Below are 16625 nucleotides of genomic sequence, written 5' to 3' on the forward strand. Positions count from 1 at the left end.
GAAGCTCAAAGCATTTAATTGAACATTTTATGCATACCTTCTGGAAATAACTACAATGTAATATATCATATTTTCCTGAAGTAGAGGCACAAATTAGGTTGTGAGAGATTACGAGCTTTGCTCTCTGGATTTGTTTTATCAAGACTCTACGAGGGTAAAGCGGGAGATTGTCCTGGTTGAAGTCATCCACGCCAAACTTTGGGATGCATGGACTGTGTCATTGCACATTCTGCATGATTCCAGGTTTAGATACTTCTTGGTCCATCTGCTCTTTGAGACATCCTCAAATTTTCAACTTCAGCCAGCACCATAAAAGGCATGAAAAAGCAGACCTTTGTTTTTTCGCAACGGACTGCAGAAGATAATCTCTCAATAATGTCAATTGTACTTCTATCATTTCCTTTTCCAGTGATGGAGCAGATATCATGCAATGCAGTAAGTAAAACAAACTTACAAGATCCATGAGGAGAATCGAAATGTCAGTGTCTACGTATTAATCATCAATATCTCTGATTTTCCCTATGCTCTTGAAGTATAGCATCTACATACAATGGAATGGGACTCTGTTTCCTCGTTGTGAGTGACGGGTGACAGCTCCCATGGCATCTTTGATGAACCCTTTGTTTCTATTATTTCCGTGATGTCGTCTCTGTGTCACATAGAAATGACTGCTCAGTATTTCAACTTTCAGGCTGATTTATGGCTCAGTTTTGTGGGTTTCTAAGGCATGGGTATGAAAAATGAACCTTTGTTAGTGAGAATGAGGAGAAGGCCATGAAATTATGAGATGAAGAGTGATTGTGGAATTACTTGGAACTTATACCTTCCGATAATTGTATTGTTCAGCAATGACTGGATAATGACAGGTCTATCAGACTGTAGAGCCAGTAGAAATGTTATGAGAAGTTAGTGATCCTCTTAAGCTTAATGACTTTGGATCCAATCTTACATGGTGTATTCTGATCGCACAAGTTGAATGTCTGCCCGTTTTCATACTCTCCCAGAGATTAATAACTATATAGGGCCTACTAATTCTCCTAGATACAAATTCTTATTACAGAACATGAAAACTTCCCTTTTCATCTCTTTCTAGAAATATCCCCCTTGAATGTTTCCGATAGCTGATTGCCAAACACCACATTCATCAGCTTCAAGGCAGTGACAATTTTTGAGATTACCCTCATGTGATGGTCTTCTAAATTGTGGAGGAATTCTGATGCATGCAAAGCACCACAGAACTGAGCTATATTATTGCTCCTTTGTGGTTTTAGAATCATTGGCTGTATAGCAGTAAGCAATTTGGAAGTCTTAATAACTGAAGATGACCCACTCAAGGGCAATCAGGAAAAAGCCTACTCATTCCGTATTCATTCTATATCATTCGAGAAATATATCTAGTGTTTGTCAAATCTTGTTTCAGTTTGTGGCCAACAAACAAGCTTGCGAATTGGATACCTGGTAGGGTGACCATGGCCTTTCTTGCCATTGGCCATTGCGACTTTTCCTTGTTTGTCTTCATTCTCTTGAGGCAGCATCAAGTTTTTGAAGATCACCTTCAGTTGTATCAATGCTTGCTTTTGTACAAATATTTTACTGACTGGGCTTAAATACAACCATTAACGAGGTTCCACGATGCAAAATAATGTGATTCCCAGGAGGCAAAAACAACCCGCTTTAGCGTGCAGTTCGCGAACCGCATATACTGTACCCGTCTGGCTATATGGGATGTAACGCTTACACGCTTGCCCACATGTATGGGACAGTGGTATGCCCCCTCCCCCCGTACGCAGTTTTTGCCCCTCAGCATAGCTTGATGACGTAATTTGGAACCTCGTCCTTACATTTTTAATTTACGGCGACCATTTTGAATTGAGAGATGGCTGTCATTCTGCTTGACCTGGAAGTGAAATCGGTGTATCTAGAACAATTTTGGCTAATTCATCTAAGGCGCTTACAACAGTATGTTTTCTATGGCAGCCATCTTGAATTTCAACATGGTGACTTGCCTAATGATCCACAATTAGAAAACAGCTGTACTTGAATGTTGGACACTACAAGCATGTGCATTCTTGAAAATTTGATGCTTCTACAATAATTGCAACCCGAGATATGGGTAAAAACGTTATGGCGGCCATTTTGAATTTCAAGATGGCAGCCTACAATCTGTACAAAACAATCCACAATATCAGAAAAAGATATATAAGAGTGTCTGATATCACAACGATGCATTTTGTACCAAATTTGAAGCTTCTACAATGCTCCCTTTATAAGATATGGGTCAAATTACAGTTTGCTATGGTGGCCATTTTGAATTTCAAGATGGCAGCCTACAAATTGTATCAAAACAATCCACAATATCAGAAAAAGATATATCAGAGTGTCTGATATCACAACGATGCATTTTGCACCAAATTTGAAGCTTCTACAATGCTCACTTTATGAAATATGGGTCAAAATACAGTTTGCTATGGCGGCCATTTTGAAATTCAAAATGGCGGCTGAAGACGTGGTTGGAAAAAATGGAACCAACGTTTTTTGGATTCAGCACCCCCAAATTGACAAAGTTAGCTAATAAAATCAATTTGGCACAAAAATCTCACGGGATTACATAGTAGCCTCTACTATTTTACTTGACTCCTCATAATTTTTTTTTTTTTCTAAAAGCCACGACGAAAAACTTTTCATACAATTTACCACCAAAGGTTCCAATGATAACAAGACATGAAATAAGTGTCATGGCAATTCAGATTAAACTTACACATTAAGTCACCATAATGTATCATGCGAGGAGGGCAATTATTTTACATAACATTAATACTTAAAACGTTAATACAATTGCTGAGAATGTTATATAAAAACGATTTCCCTACGAAATAATAGGGCCTGTTCCAGGTCTAAAAAGAATGTTGATAAAGCTGTTGAGGTTGTAGATTATCCACTCAAATTCACAAAGGGGAAACACACAGACAAACACACACCCCCACATACAAGGAATGTTATTTTCGTTCGCCATTATATTTTCTGACATATTTCATATCAATATTCAAGTTGTGTCACTCACCACTTGGTTATAGCGCACCATGAACACTACTCCTGACACTAAGTGTTCTGGTGTATAGGACTCTAGTGTGTATTCATTCCATTGCTCTCCCACTGCCCTTGCTGCCTCCTCAGTGTGACATTCAAACGCAACGTCAACGCATAGCTTCCAGTTATGATACAACTTCACTAGGCCCTTAATGATATCCAGCCCGATTTCATTCCCTGATGCTGAGGTGAAGTAGAGTACGTAGCGAAACTCCTCAGGTCGACTAAGAAGTTTGTTTTTCACCTTGTCGTACTTAGCACGATCATTGTCGAATAAATACTCAATGTATACCCCCGCGATGTATTCTTGAAACAGTTTGTGGGGAAAAGAAATAGTTGATGTAACCAGGGATGAAATGTTGACATCGCGTCGACGTTCCCTTGTGACGGCATCTTTTTCTATTGTCAGAACCCCCACTCTGCAGCAGGTGACCATAGCATCATGACACTCTCTGAAGTATTCTTCAGGAAATGAGAGATTACTGTGAAACAAACCCTCTAACGCTATCTCACTAATTTCTTGAATTGCCCTACCAGCTTCCTTTAAATGTTCAAGAATGCTCTTATTCTGTAGATTTTCACAAATTTTTGATGCATAGTGTTCTTTCAGGAAAGAGATCATTTCTCCAAAAATCTGGGAGAAAGTGTGCAATTTTTGCAGTTCTCTTCGTCTTTCTTCACTGAAGTCGTTCCACAGGAGGCAAAGCATGGCACAGTAAATAGGAAACGGGGCCATGTTCGACCGGATGACATCATTTTCCTGCATAAAAGTGATCAAGCTTTCTGCAAGATGATCCTTCTCTCTAATCCGAAAGTACCTCCTAATATAAGTTGTTAAATTCTCCTTGTTAAATCCTTCGACGTTTAGAAAAGTGTACGTTTTGACAAGACTCTTGTCCATAATGAATTCATTTGTCCTCCAAGGGCGTGTGGTCACAATTACTCTGCATGAATTGTACTGCTCTGTTTCTAGAATGCGAATGACCTCACTGCTACTCGTTTTACTTAATTTCTCGTCAAACTCGTCGAAACCATCAAATATAATGAGAATCCTACTCAGATTTGTTGAAATATAGTCATCTATCTTCTTATGTGTAGCCGTATTTGAATGAGAGAGGTACGTTTTGACAATACCACCAATACTTGTTGCGTTCTTGATATCTCGAAGAGGTATTAGGAGTACCATGTCCAGATCCTGGAGAATCCTTCCTTGGCACCAGTCCCAGACAATCTTAGCGCAAAGTGTTGTTTTACCGACACCTCCTTCACCTTGGATCAGAAGTCGCTTTGAAAGATATCCCTCTTTATTGTTTGTCAGAAGATCGTCGTATGTTATTATTGTCTTATGCTTGCTACTCTGGTGTATTATACTTAAATTCGTATAAATTTCATCTAGTTCAACAAGTTTCATAAAGTTGAGTGGATCCACCGTGACCTTGCGTCGTGACACACAGTAATACGCCTTCAGATCGTCCTTGCATTCTTGTATTTGTTCCTTTGTAAGCGATGAGGGTTCTTAGAAGAGAAACCAAAATGATAAAAAGTAAAGATCTAAAAGAAGAATTTTGAATATATGAGTGTACATAAATACCTGCCAATACGTAGGTATAACCTGTACACAAAGAAAGAGATGGAGGGAGGGTGATGAGAGAGAGAGAGAGAGAGAGGGGGGGGGGGGATCGATGGGGGCTGAAATATGATTTATCGTTCTTTTTACAAAAAAGTGTTACATAATAGAGCAGCAGTCGTATTATTGTACAAAGAATGTAGTTTAAAGTTATGAGATTTCATGATGTGAAAATATAAATGTCACTGTGCATAACGGAAAAGTGCACTTTTCAATACAACGAATAAAATTGAGTATATGAATATAAGAACGACCCAAGTCCATGGAAGGCCATTTCGAGTAAACAAAAAAAAAAAATCATATCTTTTCTATTTGTCCAATAATATTCTATTTAACTGTGAAGGGAAGGCAGCATTGTATACACAAATTAGAACATATATCATTATGACAATTAACATTTACATTAATTGTGGAGAGGTCATTTTGTGTGGTTGACTTGGGTCGTTCTTTGATTCATAAGGACCTGGGTCGTTCTTTGATTCATATACATGATATTCTGCTATAGAGATGAGAGAAGGATGAGAGAGGGCGCTATTATATTCATGTAAGAATGACCCAAGTCCTTCATTCTTACATGAATATAAGATTTAAGTCATTCATTTCAGGCATTTCCGGGGGTAATTAGGATTTATCATTTATACACAAGATGAGTCCATGCATAAGCTACAATTTCCCATGTCAAACTGAATTTGGCCAAAAATTGGACTTGGGTCGTTTTTATATTCAGGTCTTCAATTGTGATTATCTACATAATTGATTTCCTTACTCAGCATTAATTCTTCTTCCTCCTGAAATGTATCTGGTATGTTCGGCCCTTTCAACAATTCACTTTCCTCCTGACATTGCTCTGGTATGTTTGGTCCTCTCAAGCATTCACTTTCCTCATGACATGGCTCTGGTGTGTTCGTTCCTATCAAGCATTTTATTTCCTCATGACATTGCTCTGGTGTGTTTGGTCCTCTCCAGCATTCTATTTCTTCATGACATTGCCCTGGTATGTTTGGTCCTCTCATGCATTCACTTTCCTCATAACATTGCTCTGGTAGGTTCGATCCTATGAAGCATTCACTTTCCTCATGAGATTGCTCTGGTAGGTTCGGTCTTCTCAAGCCTTCACTTTCCTCATGACATTGCTCTGGTATGTTTGGTCCTCTCAAGCATTCTCTTTCCTCATGAAATCGCTGTGGTATGTTTGGTCTTCGCCAGCAAGGGTTCCAGCCACATCCTGAAAAAAAGTGTCATCATCAATAACAGCAAGAGCATCACTATACAAGTTGTAAATGAGCATTTCTTATATGAAGTATACCAGGGGCACAACTTATTTTCAACACCTTTCTTGTTGCCTCTCTTTTCAATACCAGATTCTCAGGGCAATATCATTATTTTTTTTTTTAGCAATTACGCTTTGATATTGGGTCGGACGTATTTACCTCTCATGAATGATATTATTTTAACGTAGAGTAATCAATGTTGATAATAGATTTGCAAGTTCTGCTTACATGGGACAGTTTTTTTTCGGTCTCCGTAATGTTGACAAACATTAGTAATAATGTCCATTGTTTGTATCAAAATTATGACAATTCATGTTATAAAACAAAAGAAATACACACCTATACGCACAAACACATGTACACACACATCACACACAGACACAAACGCGCGTAATCATGAACGCAACAAATGCAAATATCTACACTTAAAGAAAATAAACCAATACCTTTTCGCGGTAGGTAGTCCGGATGTTTGCTTTGGAGATATTTCCCAACAGAGATAAATAGGATGACTATGGCAACAGGAACACCAATGGTGAGTCCAACGATGAGACCCAAATTAACACGTTTTCCTAAAACTTGATAGAGACAGAAATGAAACACCTTTTCATTCATTACTCCATTTAGAAGACAGTAAAATAAACACATATGAGTACTTAGATATACAATGCAAAGTTAATATTTTAGTATTATGTGTTTGAGTGTGTGTGTGTGTGTGTGAAAAAAATATGATTGATAGTGAAAACAAAGTGGTTGATTGCCTGAATACATATCATCACTATGATGACAAAATTACTCCAAGGACAAACTTATGATTTAATTATCCTATCAAACCGACACCCACGAGTCATACGGCCAACGACCTCGACACTATGTCGAGATCCATAGCTGACTTGTAGTACAGCCTGTCAGCTTAACATTAGGTAAAAAGGTCAAGAGTCCGGCACTAGGCAAACAAGACCAACACTTCATAGGCAAAAAACAAAACAAAACAAAAACAAAACAAAAAGTAAGTTTCTTCTTCTTCTTGGTTCTCTTCTTGTCCTCATACTTTTTATTCTTTGAAATTGGTAAACATTTCTCTTGAGTGCATTTGTTAATAGTAAATTGGAGACCAGTAAAATAGACACTTTTGTGCGGGAAAGTTACTTCGCTCAAAATATGAATGAGCAAATTATACTTACACGAAAAGCTCGACAAGAACATTGGTTTAAATAATATCAATAATTGTTTGCCAGTTATTATTCAGAAACATAAAATTGGCAACATTTCAAGAACCTGATGAAGGCAGAACCGTCATTTCTCGGGTAGACGTTCCATTCAGCGAGTCACCGGTAGCCACGCACATGAAGGTTTGCTCTGTCCCGTGATTGGCTGAAACAGTGATTGTCTCGAACCTCTCGTATGTGCCGTCAGAAAGTGTGTTCTGTTGTGAAACCACGGAATTCAGTCTCTTTCCCGAGTCCTCGGTCCATAGCATGGAAATGTTAGGCTTGAATCCACTCACGACACACGTAAGATTTAAAGAAGGGGTGTTGGCGGGAGATTGACATGTACACCGGCTTTGACGAGATTGACTTCTATCAGCACACTCCTCTATCGTATGTCCTGATGCAATCGCTAGGAAAATAAGAAAATTATGATCACATGACGTATAATGTTATATGCGGATACAAATCTTTACTCGGTAAATAACTGACATAACATGATACCACCTGATACCGTGCGTCTAGTAACGAAGAGTTGTGTTCATGTTTGTTTTCTTTTCTTTCTTTTTTCTTTGGACTTGCTATTTTACAAATGAGACTACTACCTGAACAATGAAGAAACATAATTCGGACATCTGGATGATATCACCGAATAAACAAAACTTAACTGTGTACATTTGAATTCGAAATTTAGGATGATTACATCTATATAGCTTTATGAATTCATACCAAAATCACCGTTAATATACCTAAAAATGCATAAATAACATGATAAACGCATAAAGGAACAGGGTAACAAAATGAAACAGAACAAAGTCATTTTATAGTGTCGTTATAAACCTAGTAAAAATAAATATGTCTCCAATAATGCGAAATGCAAATGCGAGACAGGTGACTGAACCTGTCTGAGTATGTCTTCTCCAAGTGAAAATTGTGTTTGTCATAGAAAACTAGATCATCAAAATCTGACTTTGGTGGCTGTTATTGTAACCCCTTTATAGAAACTGCTGTTTTAGGGGAAAAAAGACCTTAATATGATTTGTATCAACACATAATTTATGACTGATTTATACAGAAAGTTCACACACGAACTGTCCGCAGTCTACATCTCTGAAATTTTGTTTTAAGGCATAAACGGTACTGTCAAATAGGAGAATTGCCATGGCACCACAATGTGGAAAAGCGTCCCCCCCCCCACAAAAAAAATAAGAAAACAAGGTCCATTTGTTAAAAATTGTTTTAAATGTAAAACTTCCTCTATGACATAAAGTCCTTATATTGTTTGTCTCTACTATCTTGATTTATCTGTTTGCTGTGAAACGTGATACGAAAACAGTTTCAGAAATGTCGTTGTAGCAAATGAAATCAATAATGTAATGCTTTATCAAAAAGAAACTAAACGGAATGGTGTGCTTGTGAGAAAATGAACAACATGTAAACCTGCTCTGATTAACAACTTTAATATACTTTAAGTGACATGATGTATTTCTTTCAAGCAAAAGTTTTGATTCCAAGTAGTCTCAGTTATTCATCACCACGATTTCTGGTTAAATTGGCTTAACTGACAGCATTATTTTATAAGTCAGGGGCGGACCCAGGGAGGACCGCAGCCGGGTAACGCCCCCCCCCTTAATTTTTGTTGAAACAAAAGAAATAGAAAGAAAACAATGGGGGAGGGGTGCGTGCGCCCCCATTTAATTTTGTAAACGCGCCCCCTCTTTACGGAATTCCTGGATCCGCCCCTGTAAGTCATTGTGACATTGCAATGTAATGATATTGTGACAAACTATATACATATACCAACAGTTGCTACTTACAGCTAATCGTCATGACGGTGGAATTTCCCAAACTTTGGGTGTTCTTCAACAGCACCTGACAATAGTAACGACCCTCATCTACCACCTCCAAGCTGCTGATGACGAGGCTGAAGTTCTTGTCGATGTCGAACCGTTCCTCCCTGCTAAAAAATTCTCCATCGACGAATTCAGCCTTCGCCGTCCTCTGCTGCTGATCTGAGATTCTCTCCTTGACCCACTGCACAGCGAGAGGCTCCTCTTTGATGTCACACCGCAATAGGATGTCTTCTCCTTTCCATCCTTTAACGTTGGGGGCAGTGCCTACCACTGACGCTAGACGGCAGAGATTTGAATTCGCGTGATTGTATGCATGCACTAGTTGAACTTCATACATAATTATGGCTTTCTACTCTAAACTTCCTGTATGCATGATGCCTGTCTTCATGCCCCCCCCCCAGAAATGGGAGAGGTGTAGCATTCTACCAAGTTCCTAGGAGTGACCCTAGATAGCAATCTAACTTGGAATACTCATGTCCAGAATATTACAACAGCAATTTCTAAAGCAACTGGTGTTTCAAGGAGAATAAAATACTGAATTAATCATAAAACTTTAATAATGTTATGTAACACCTTATTTATACCATAAATCATGTAATGTACTGCAATATCGTATGGGACAACTGTAGCAAAACTAAATTGAACACAATTTTTCTTCTCCAGAAAAAGGCTCTTCGTATATGCACGCATTTAAATTTCTTGGTTCACAATGATCCCATATTTTGTCGCCTAAAAACTTTAAAGGCCCATGATATACATTTATACCTAACTGCCATATTTAATAGACACTCTCGAAATTTATTAACATATTTTCATAATGCCCTAGTAACCAATGACCATATACACTCATACCCTACCCGTCGTTCCCATGATTTTCATTTAAGTAATCCAAAGCTTTTACTTGCTCAAAAGTCGATCAGACATCACGGTCCGGATACATGGAACACTCTTCCTGAGGAGTTGAAACAGTGTGCCTCCTTGTTTTCATTCAAAGCACATTTTATTACAGTATACTCAAAGGGATAGTACAGTATTGGTGGGGGTGAGAATTGGGCTTCTAACTTTTTGCGAGATACCAAGAAAACAGTTATGATATACTACAGAGCATACCATGTTAAGAGGAATTCAAAGTTTATTTGATGAAATTGGGTTTGGAATGACTGAAACATCCAAAAACAAAGTAAAACAAAGCGATCGTAACAAAGTGTGGGTCCCACACTTCATTAGAATCGCTCTTTTTTGGATATCTCAGCCATTTCAAAACCAATTTGCATCAAATAAACATTGAATTCCTCGTAGAATTACATGCTCTTTCATGTTTCATAAGAGGTTTCTCATTATCTCACCCAAAAATGTTAGAAACCTGAAAGTAGGTCTCAACCAAAACTATACAATCCCTTTAAAATACGCACTAAAAACAAATAATTTGTATGACTTATGTTGGTCTCCCGATAGCAACATCGTATATCTTCCCTCTTCCATCAAACCAATTCTTTATTCAAAATTCCAGCCTATCTGCCCTTGTGCACTTTCAAGCACCTGCACGCACATTTCACCACCATCACATATCAGAGTTTATTTTCCCCTGCTATCTTCGCAGCAGAAGTTGTATTGCTACGTATCTAGTACGTCCCTACTTTTTCCTCGGGCCGGCCATCTTTTCAAGCAATGCTTACAATGGCGGCCCTCTGCATAATCGCCTCTTAACTACAATTGTTATTGTAATCCCTGCTGCATAGACATGCATGCTGTATATTATATCATTCATTTTCTTTTATATCGTTGTTTATACAAGTCAACGACTCTGTGTTAGATTTAAATGTTTATATTTCCTAAATGTTCATGGTCATGTAACTTATGTATATTGATTTGCAGAAAATAAAGTATTTATCAATCAAGAGATCAGACTGATTTTTATTATCATTATTATCATTACTATTATTTTGATACCGCAGTTTGTCTGGTATAACTAGCGAAAAGCTGTGCGCTGAATGTCCTTCTTACGCACATTTATCCTCTACAATGCACTTGACTCCTGGACCACGTACTTCCACAAAATACGGTGATCGTGTTTTTCTACAATTGCCCCTTCTCTCTGGAATTCTCTACCTGCCTGTAATACATCAAGCTACTTCCGTTAGTCAGTTTAAGACTTTGCTGAAGACTTATCTTTTTAGTAGATAGTCCTTTGGAATGGTCCAGTTGTGGGTCGGTCGATGGAGGTGCAAACTGATTGTGATTTTCATTATCTATCACATTTATACACTGTATCAATTTTCTTTTTTGGTATTTTTGTACTTGTATTTTGGTATATTTTTATAATTCTGGTATAAACATTAATTTTTTCCGGTGAACTCTGCGCTTAGGAACAACTGTATTAAGCGCCTTATGAATGTATTGTATAATTATCATTATTTTTATTATTTATGATCATTGAAATGTAAAGGCTATGCAGATGATAAATTTTTCCACATACGTAACTGAAGGTTTAAAACTTGAGTTGAGTTGATGAGTTGAGTCTTATTTTTAAAGTGAAGTTAAATTATTTTGTTTGTCCGAAAAAATGGGAAACAACTAGTAGGCTACTCTGAGCTTAAATCAAAATAATCAATGCTGTCCAAGGGAACCTATATAAAATTGTTTTCTTTTCTCCATTTAAAATGATAACAGGAAAATCCTAATCAAAATCAATAATGGTCATAAAGATAAGATGTAAGCATAATACGACACAAATAACATTACAAGCAGATAGTCATGTTACCATCCTACTCTTGCACGTTTTGAAATAAACCAACAGTGTCCCCAATAAAAATTCAAAATATTGTCCGAACAAAAAGAAAAAGTCTTGACGTTATTTACATTGTACCAGGTAAATCCTAATTAAAGAAAATAATGTCAAAATCCTCCGTCGAAACACCACGGATGTTTACCTGAAAATAATTAAATAGCATTCAAATCTAATTGTTCCCCTTATGATTATCATTAGCAGCTTATGCTAATGATATTAACCCTTTCGTGAATGTCCCTCTTTCCCATATTCTTTGGCCCCGATAGTGATAAACATGTAACTTTGGATAGATTGCTGTTTGCCTATATCTAGGACTGATACTTGGTAAAGAATCGAAGTGAGCACACTCATCATTCAAGTTAGATTTGATACGTTGTCTACAACACGAGTCTACAACACGAGAGTTGTGTGACCTTATTTGGCTAAATTTCAAACGGCTTAACCTAGCTGCTCCGTACGGGAGCCTGGAAGCCTGTAACATCACTACTGCGCAGGGCAAAGAAAGATTACTATCTCTTTCAATTCAATTCTGTATGCAATAATGTAAAGGGAACATGGAAAGTTATTCGGAATGTTTTGAATGTAAACCCCAAAACTTCGGATATTCCAAAGCTTGTAGTGAATGAAGAAGAAATTGAAGACAAAAAAGATATATGCGAAGCTTTTAATGAATATTTTTCTAATGTAGGTGTTAATTTATCACATGCCATTCCAGACATGCAGGACACATACAAAGATTTTCTGGATAATCCAAACCCCAAAACATTGTTTTTAATTCCTGTAGTAGAAACAGATGTGCTTGATATTGTAAGTAGCCTAAAGAGGAAAAAGAGTCCTGGGTATGATGGAATTAGCAATGATTTGCTAAAAGAAATTATACAATATATAGTAAGACCCCTTACTCACATTTATAATTTGTCCATCGTTTATGGTATTGTGCCCTATAAAATGAAAATCGCAAAAGTTGTTCCTATTTTTAAAAAAGGAAATCGTACAGAAATAGGTAACTATCGACCTATATCGTTACTTACAGTTTTTTTTTTCTAAAATTCCTGAAAAACTTGTATACTCTAGACTTATTGCATTTCTTAAATCATGTACTATTTTTTCTACTTCTCAATTTGGTTTTCGTGAAAGACACACAACATCTCATGCTATCTTGTGGTTAGTAGAGAAAATAGCATCTGCCCTAGATAATCATCTTCATACTATTGGTATATATTAATTAGACTATTCTAAAGCGTTCGACACTGTCAATCATGATATCTTGTTGCATAAGCTCTATTACTATGGTATAAGAGGATCAGCACTTGAATGGTTTAACAGTTATCTTAGAAACAGACAATTATAAAACAGTTTGTACAACTAAATGATACTGGTTCTAGTATGCAGTCTGTCACCTGTGGAGTACCCCAAGGGTCTCTTCTAGGACCGCTGTTATTTATTCTCTATGTAAATGACTTTCCAAAATCATCAAATGTCTTTTCTTTCTTGTTATTTGCAGATGACACTAGTATTTTTTGCTCTAACAAAGACCTGCGTGTCCTGTTGGAGACAGTAAATATGGAATTACATGGATTAACTAATTGGATTCATGCCAATAAGTTATCCTTGAATCTGCTTAAAACAAAATACATGTTATTTAGTAATAGAGACACCTTTATGTCTGGTCCTGTAATTTTTGATAATGTTCAGATTGAAAGAGTTATATCAACCAAATTTCTTGGCATCCATATTGATGACAAGTTGAATTGGAAAATGCATACAACTCACCTTTGTAATCTTCTCTCTAGAAATGTAGGTATGATGAACAAACTAAAGTCTTTTCTTCAAAATAGCATTTTGGCCATGCTATATTCATCTTTGATTTTGCCTTACTTAAACTATGGTGTATTAGCTTGGGGTGCTACAGCCAAAACTCGCTTAGAAAAAAAAAAATTGCTTCTTCAAAAGAGAGCTGTTAGGATTATGTCAGCAGCAAATCCACATGCTCATACTGATTCGCTGTTTTATGGGAATAATGTTTTGAAAATACGAGATATTTATTTATTGTATTTGGCATCCCTCATGTATCAGATCAATAATGGTAATGTGCCCCACGCAATAGCGTCCATGTTTGTTAAGAATGATAGAATACACAATTATTGTACAAGACAGGCTGATTTATATCATTTCACATCAGTCAGAACCCAACTCAGAAATAATACTGTCGCATTGGCAGGCCCAAAATACTGGAACTCTCTGCAATCCTCTTTTAGACAGGCCATTAGCCTATCTGGATTTAAACGTAAAATGAAATCTTATCTTCTTGACAGATACAATGAATCCTGATGTGTGTGTTTTTTTTTGTGTGTTTTTTTATATTACTGTACTTGAGATGAAATAACTTGCATAGTTATAAATATAAATTTTTGTGCATAATGTTAGTCTGTTTTATGAATAGCAATTGGGACCTTTTTCAAATTGTTGTTTACTGAGGTCCTACTGTACAAAAGATTTGTGTGACATACAACTTGTGTCAAATATTTTGACCTTGCTTCTGTGTATTGACATTTGAACCTGTATATATATATATATATATATATATGTGACCGTGCACCTCAAAACGAACATAAAGTCGCACACACTGATTTTGCGTGAGGACTGAAAATAAGTGAAATGAGTCAACCTAGCTGAACTTGACTTTTTCATATTTTCTGAAAGAGCGGGTCTTCTTTTACATTATGCTAACATTTGGAATCATACAACGGGCAGGAAATTGTGTCTCTTTAGTAGTTTATCTCGAATATTTTTGGTAGAATAGTGTGAATAGGTGTGTCTTCAGAATCCCTTTTTCATTTCTGAAAAAAACCTTGTTTACACTCTTCACTTTCAACTCGAATTACTTTTGAAAGGATAGGGCTACTGCTGTGAAAGTTGGTATTCATTATGGACAGAATGTGTTAATGAGGCGTGTTTAATTTCAGTTTAATCTAATAATCCCTTCATTTTTGTTACTCATGGTGGTTTACTTCCTGTTTTTTGTCCCATTCATCGCACAGCCAGCACGGTTTGGTAAAGATTAAGCGCTTGAATAGACACTGTACTTCAGAGCCTCTTTTCTCAGTTCATACTTTTCCTGAGTTTGTGCTTTCTTTCCAATATCTAGATAGGTTAGGAGAGTCCATTTGATCTGAGTTATACGTCATTTTAAAGCTTAAATTCTGCTCTTTCATAATATGGTCTTAACTAAAAATTCATGTCTGGCGACTTTTTGTTTGTTTTGAGGTGCAGGGTCACATATATATTTACACTCTGAAATTTGTCAGAGGGAATACATACATGTGTTTCCACTGTTGATAAAGTTCCATAGATTGTAATCTTTAAATAGGGCTGAGTGTTAAATTCACATCTTTATGAATAATTAGATATATGTAGGCTTTTTGATATAATCTGCTTTATTGGTTTTACATTTTTTTTTTCATTGATTAATGCTGAGCTACATCTTAGTTAAGCACTGGATATCTTGTAATTCATTGCCTTTATTTCACCCTCTTTACTCTTGTCCCTGTAACTGTGTGTCCAAGTCCAAGTTATTTTTTTTCTTCCCATTATTCAATCCCTTATTCTGTTCTTAAGTACATGTTTTTTTCTTTTAACATCCGTTAGTGTGCTTTCTCCTCCCACCCCCCACAATTGTCATTTCATTTTCGCATATTCTATGTATATGTTGTACATAGTTTTCAGGCTGACTTTTCCAGTTTTGTGTATCTGGTATTTTTTTTTTTGTTGTTGTTGTTTTTTGTTTTGTATCTGTAAATAGGAGTTTCTGCAATTTACAAGCTTTGCTTCTCAGCAGGACTCCTATCTTTTCCACTTCATGTACTAGTATATGTTTTCTTGGTGGAATTGAACAAATAAATTGAATTGAAAGTTGAATTAAATATTACGTCTATATATGGACATTTTAAAATTCAGTATGGAACGGGTTAAGTGAAAGAGATACAGCAACAATAACGAACGACTCTGTTCATAACAGTAATTTAAGACATTCTCAGAATTGTGTAATTTTTTTGAACGGATCTGTCGTTTTGAACCAACTCGATATATCGGTTATTACTCGGCAACGATAAAATTGAGTGCAGATTCACGAAAACAAAGTTTCACTTACCTTTTATATTTTGGTCACAGAACATAGTAGCAGTCAGTGTCAAAAGGAGAAAGAGGTCGTATATTCTATCCATCGCTGGTAGTCTGAGACTGAGGTGATTCATAAAGAATAAATTGAATACACGTTTGGATACGTATGTCCTAAAATACTGTCAGGCAATCACAATAATCATAATAAAATGAAAATAGTGGAATACATCCCAAGTAATAAACCCTTGCGGGACAAAATGGATTCGTCTATGCGCCCGTGGAAGTAAATGTGACGCTCCTGCCCGCGTCACGGTCGTTTGCTTGCTATTCTTATGAGGTTGTTAAAATTTTCATATTTCCAGATTATGTAGCAAACAACATTATGTTGGCACTGTTTGTTCGGAGGGGACATAGTCCAAGGTTCAGTGAGGAGGAGTAAACTTGCCTGTTTGCTCATATCGTGTATAATAATGATTTGTACAACACGTACAAACGTATTTGACCTTTTCTTTCTGCTTTTTTTTTTTCCGCGGCCAAAGACCAACCTGAAGATAATTAAGGAGTGCTACCTGTACAATAGAATTGGAGAATAATCATACAGTCTTCAGATCAATGCATGGCCGACATCAGTTGTAGTTATGATGAAGAGTGTTAGTTGAGATAACTGCTAAA

General features: G+C 36.7%; 1 protein-coding gene across 1 annotated transcript; it reads right to left on the minus strand.

Annotated features, from left to right (window-relative positions):
• Positions 1-3043: 3043 nt before the first annotated feature.
• LOC139739178 (uncharacterized) lies at positions 3044-16241 on the minus strand. The gene is made up of 6 exons (XM_071649793.1): positions 15985-16241; positions 9011-9322; positions 7264-7605; positions 6432-6563; positions 5481-5939; positions 3044-4602 (listed from the first exon to the last, which is right to left on the minus strand). The coding sequence occupies exons 1-6, from the start codon at positions 16085-16087 to the stop codon at positions 3044-3046; spliced, it is 2907 nt and encodes a 968-aa protein (XP_071505894.1). The 5' UTR covers positions 16088-16241.
• Between the last annotated feature and the right edge of the window lie 384 nt (positions 16242-16625).

The sequence above is a fragment of the Diadema antillarum genome, unplaced genomic scaffold (assembly GCF_040938485.1).
Source record: "Diadema antillarum isolate AM-2024a unplaced genomic scaffold, OU_Dant_1.0 seq00000786_RagTag, whole genome shotgun sequence".
Classification (NCBI taxonomy): Eukaryota; Metazoa; Echinodermata; class Echinoidea; order Diadematoida; family Diadematidae; genus Diadema; species Diadema antillarum.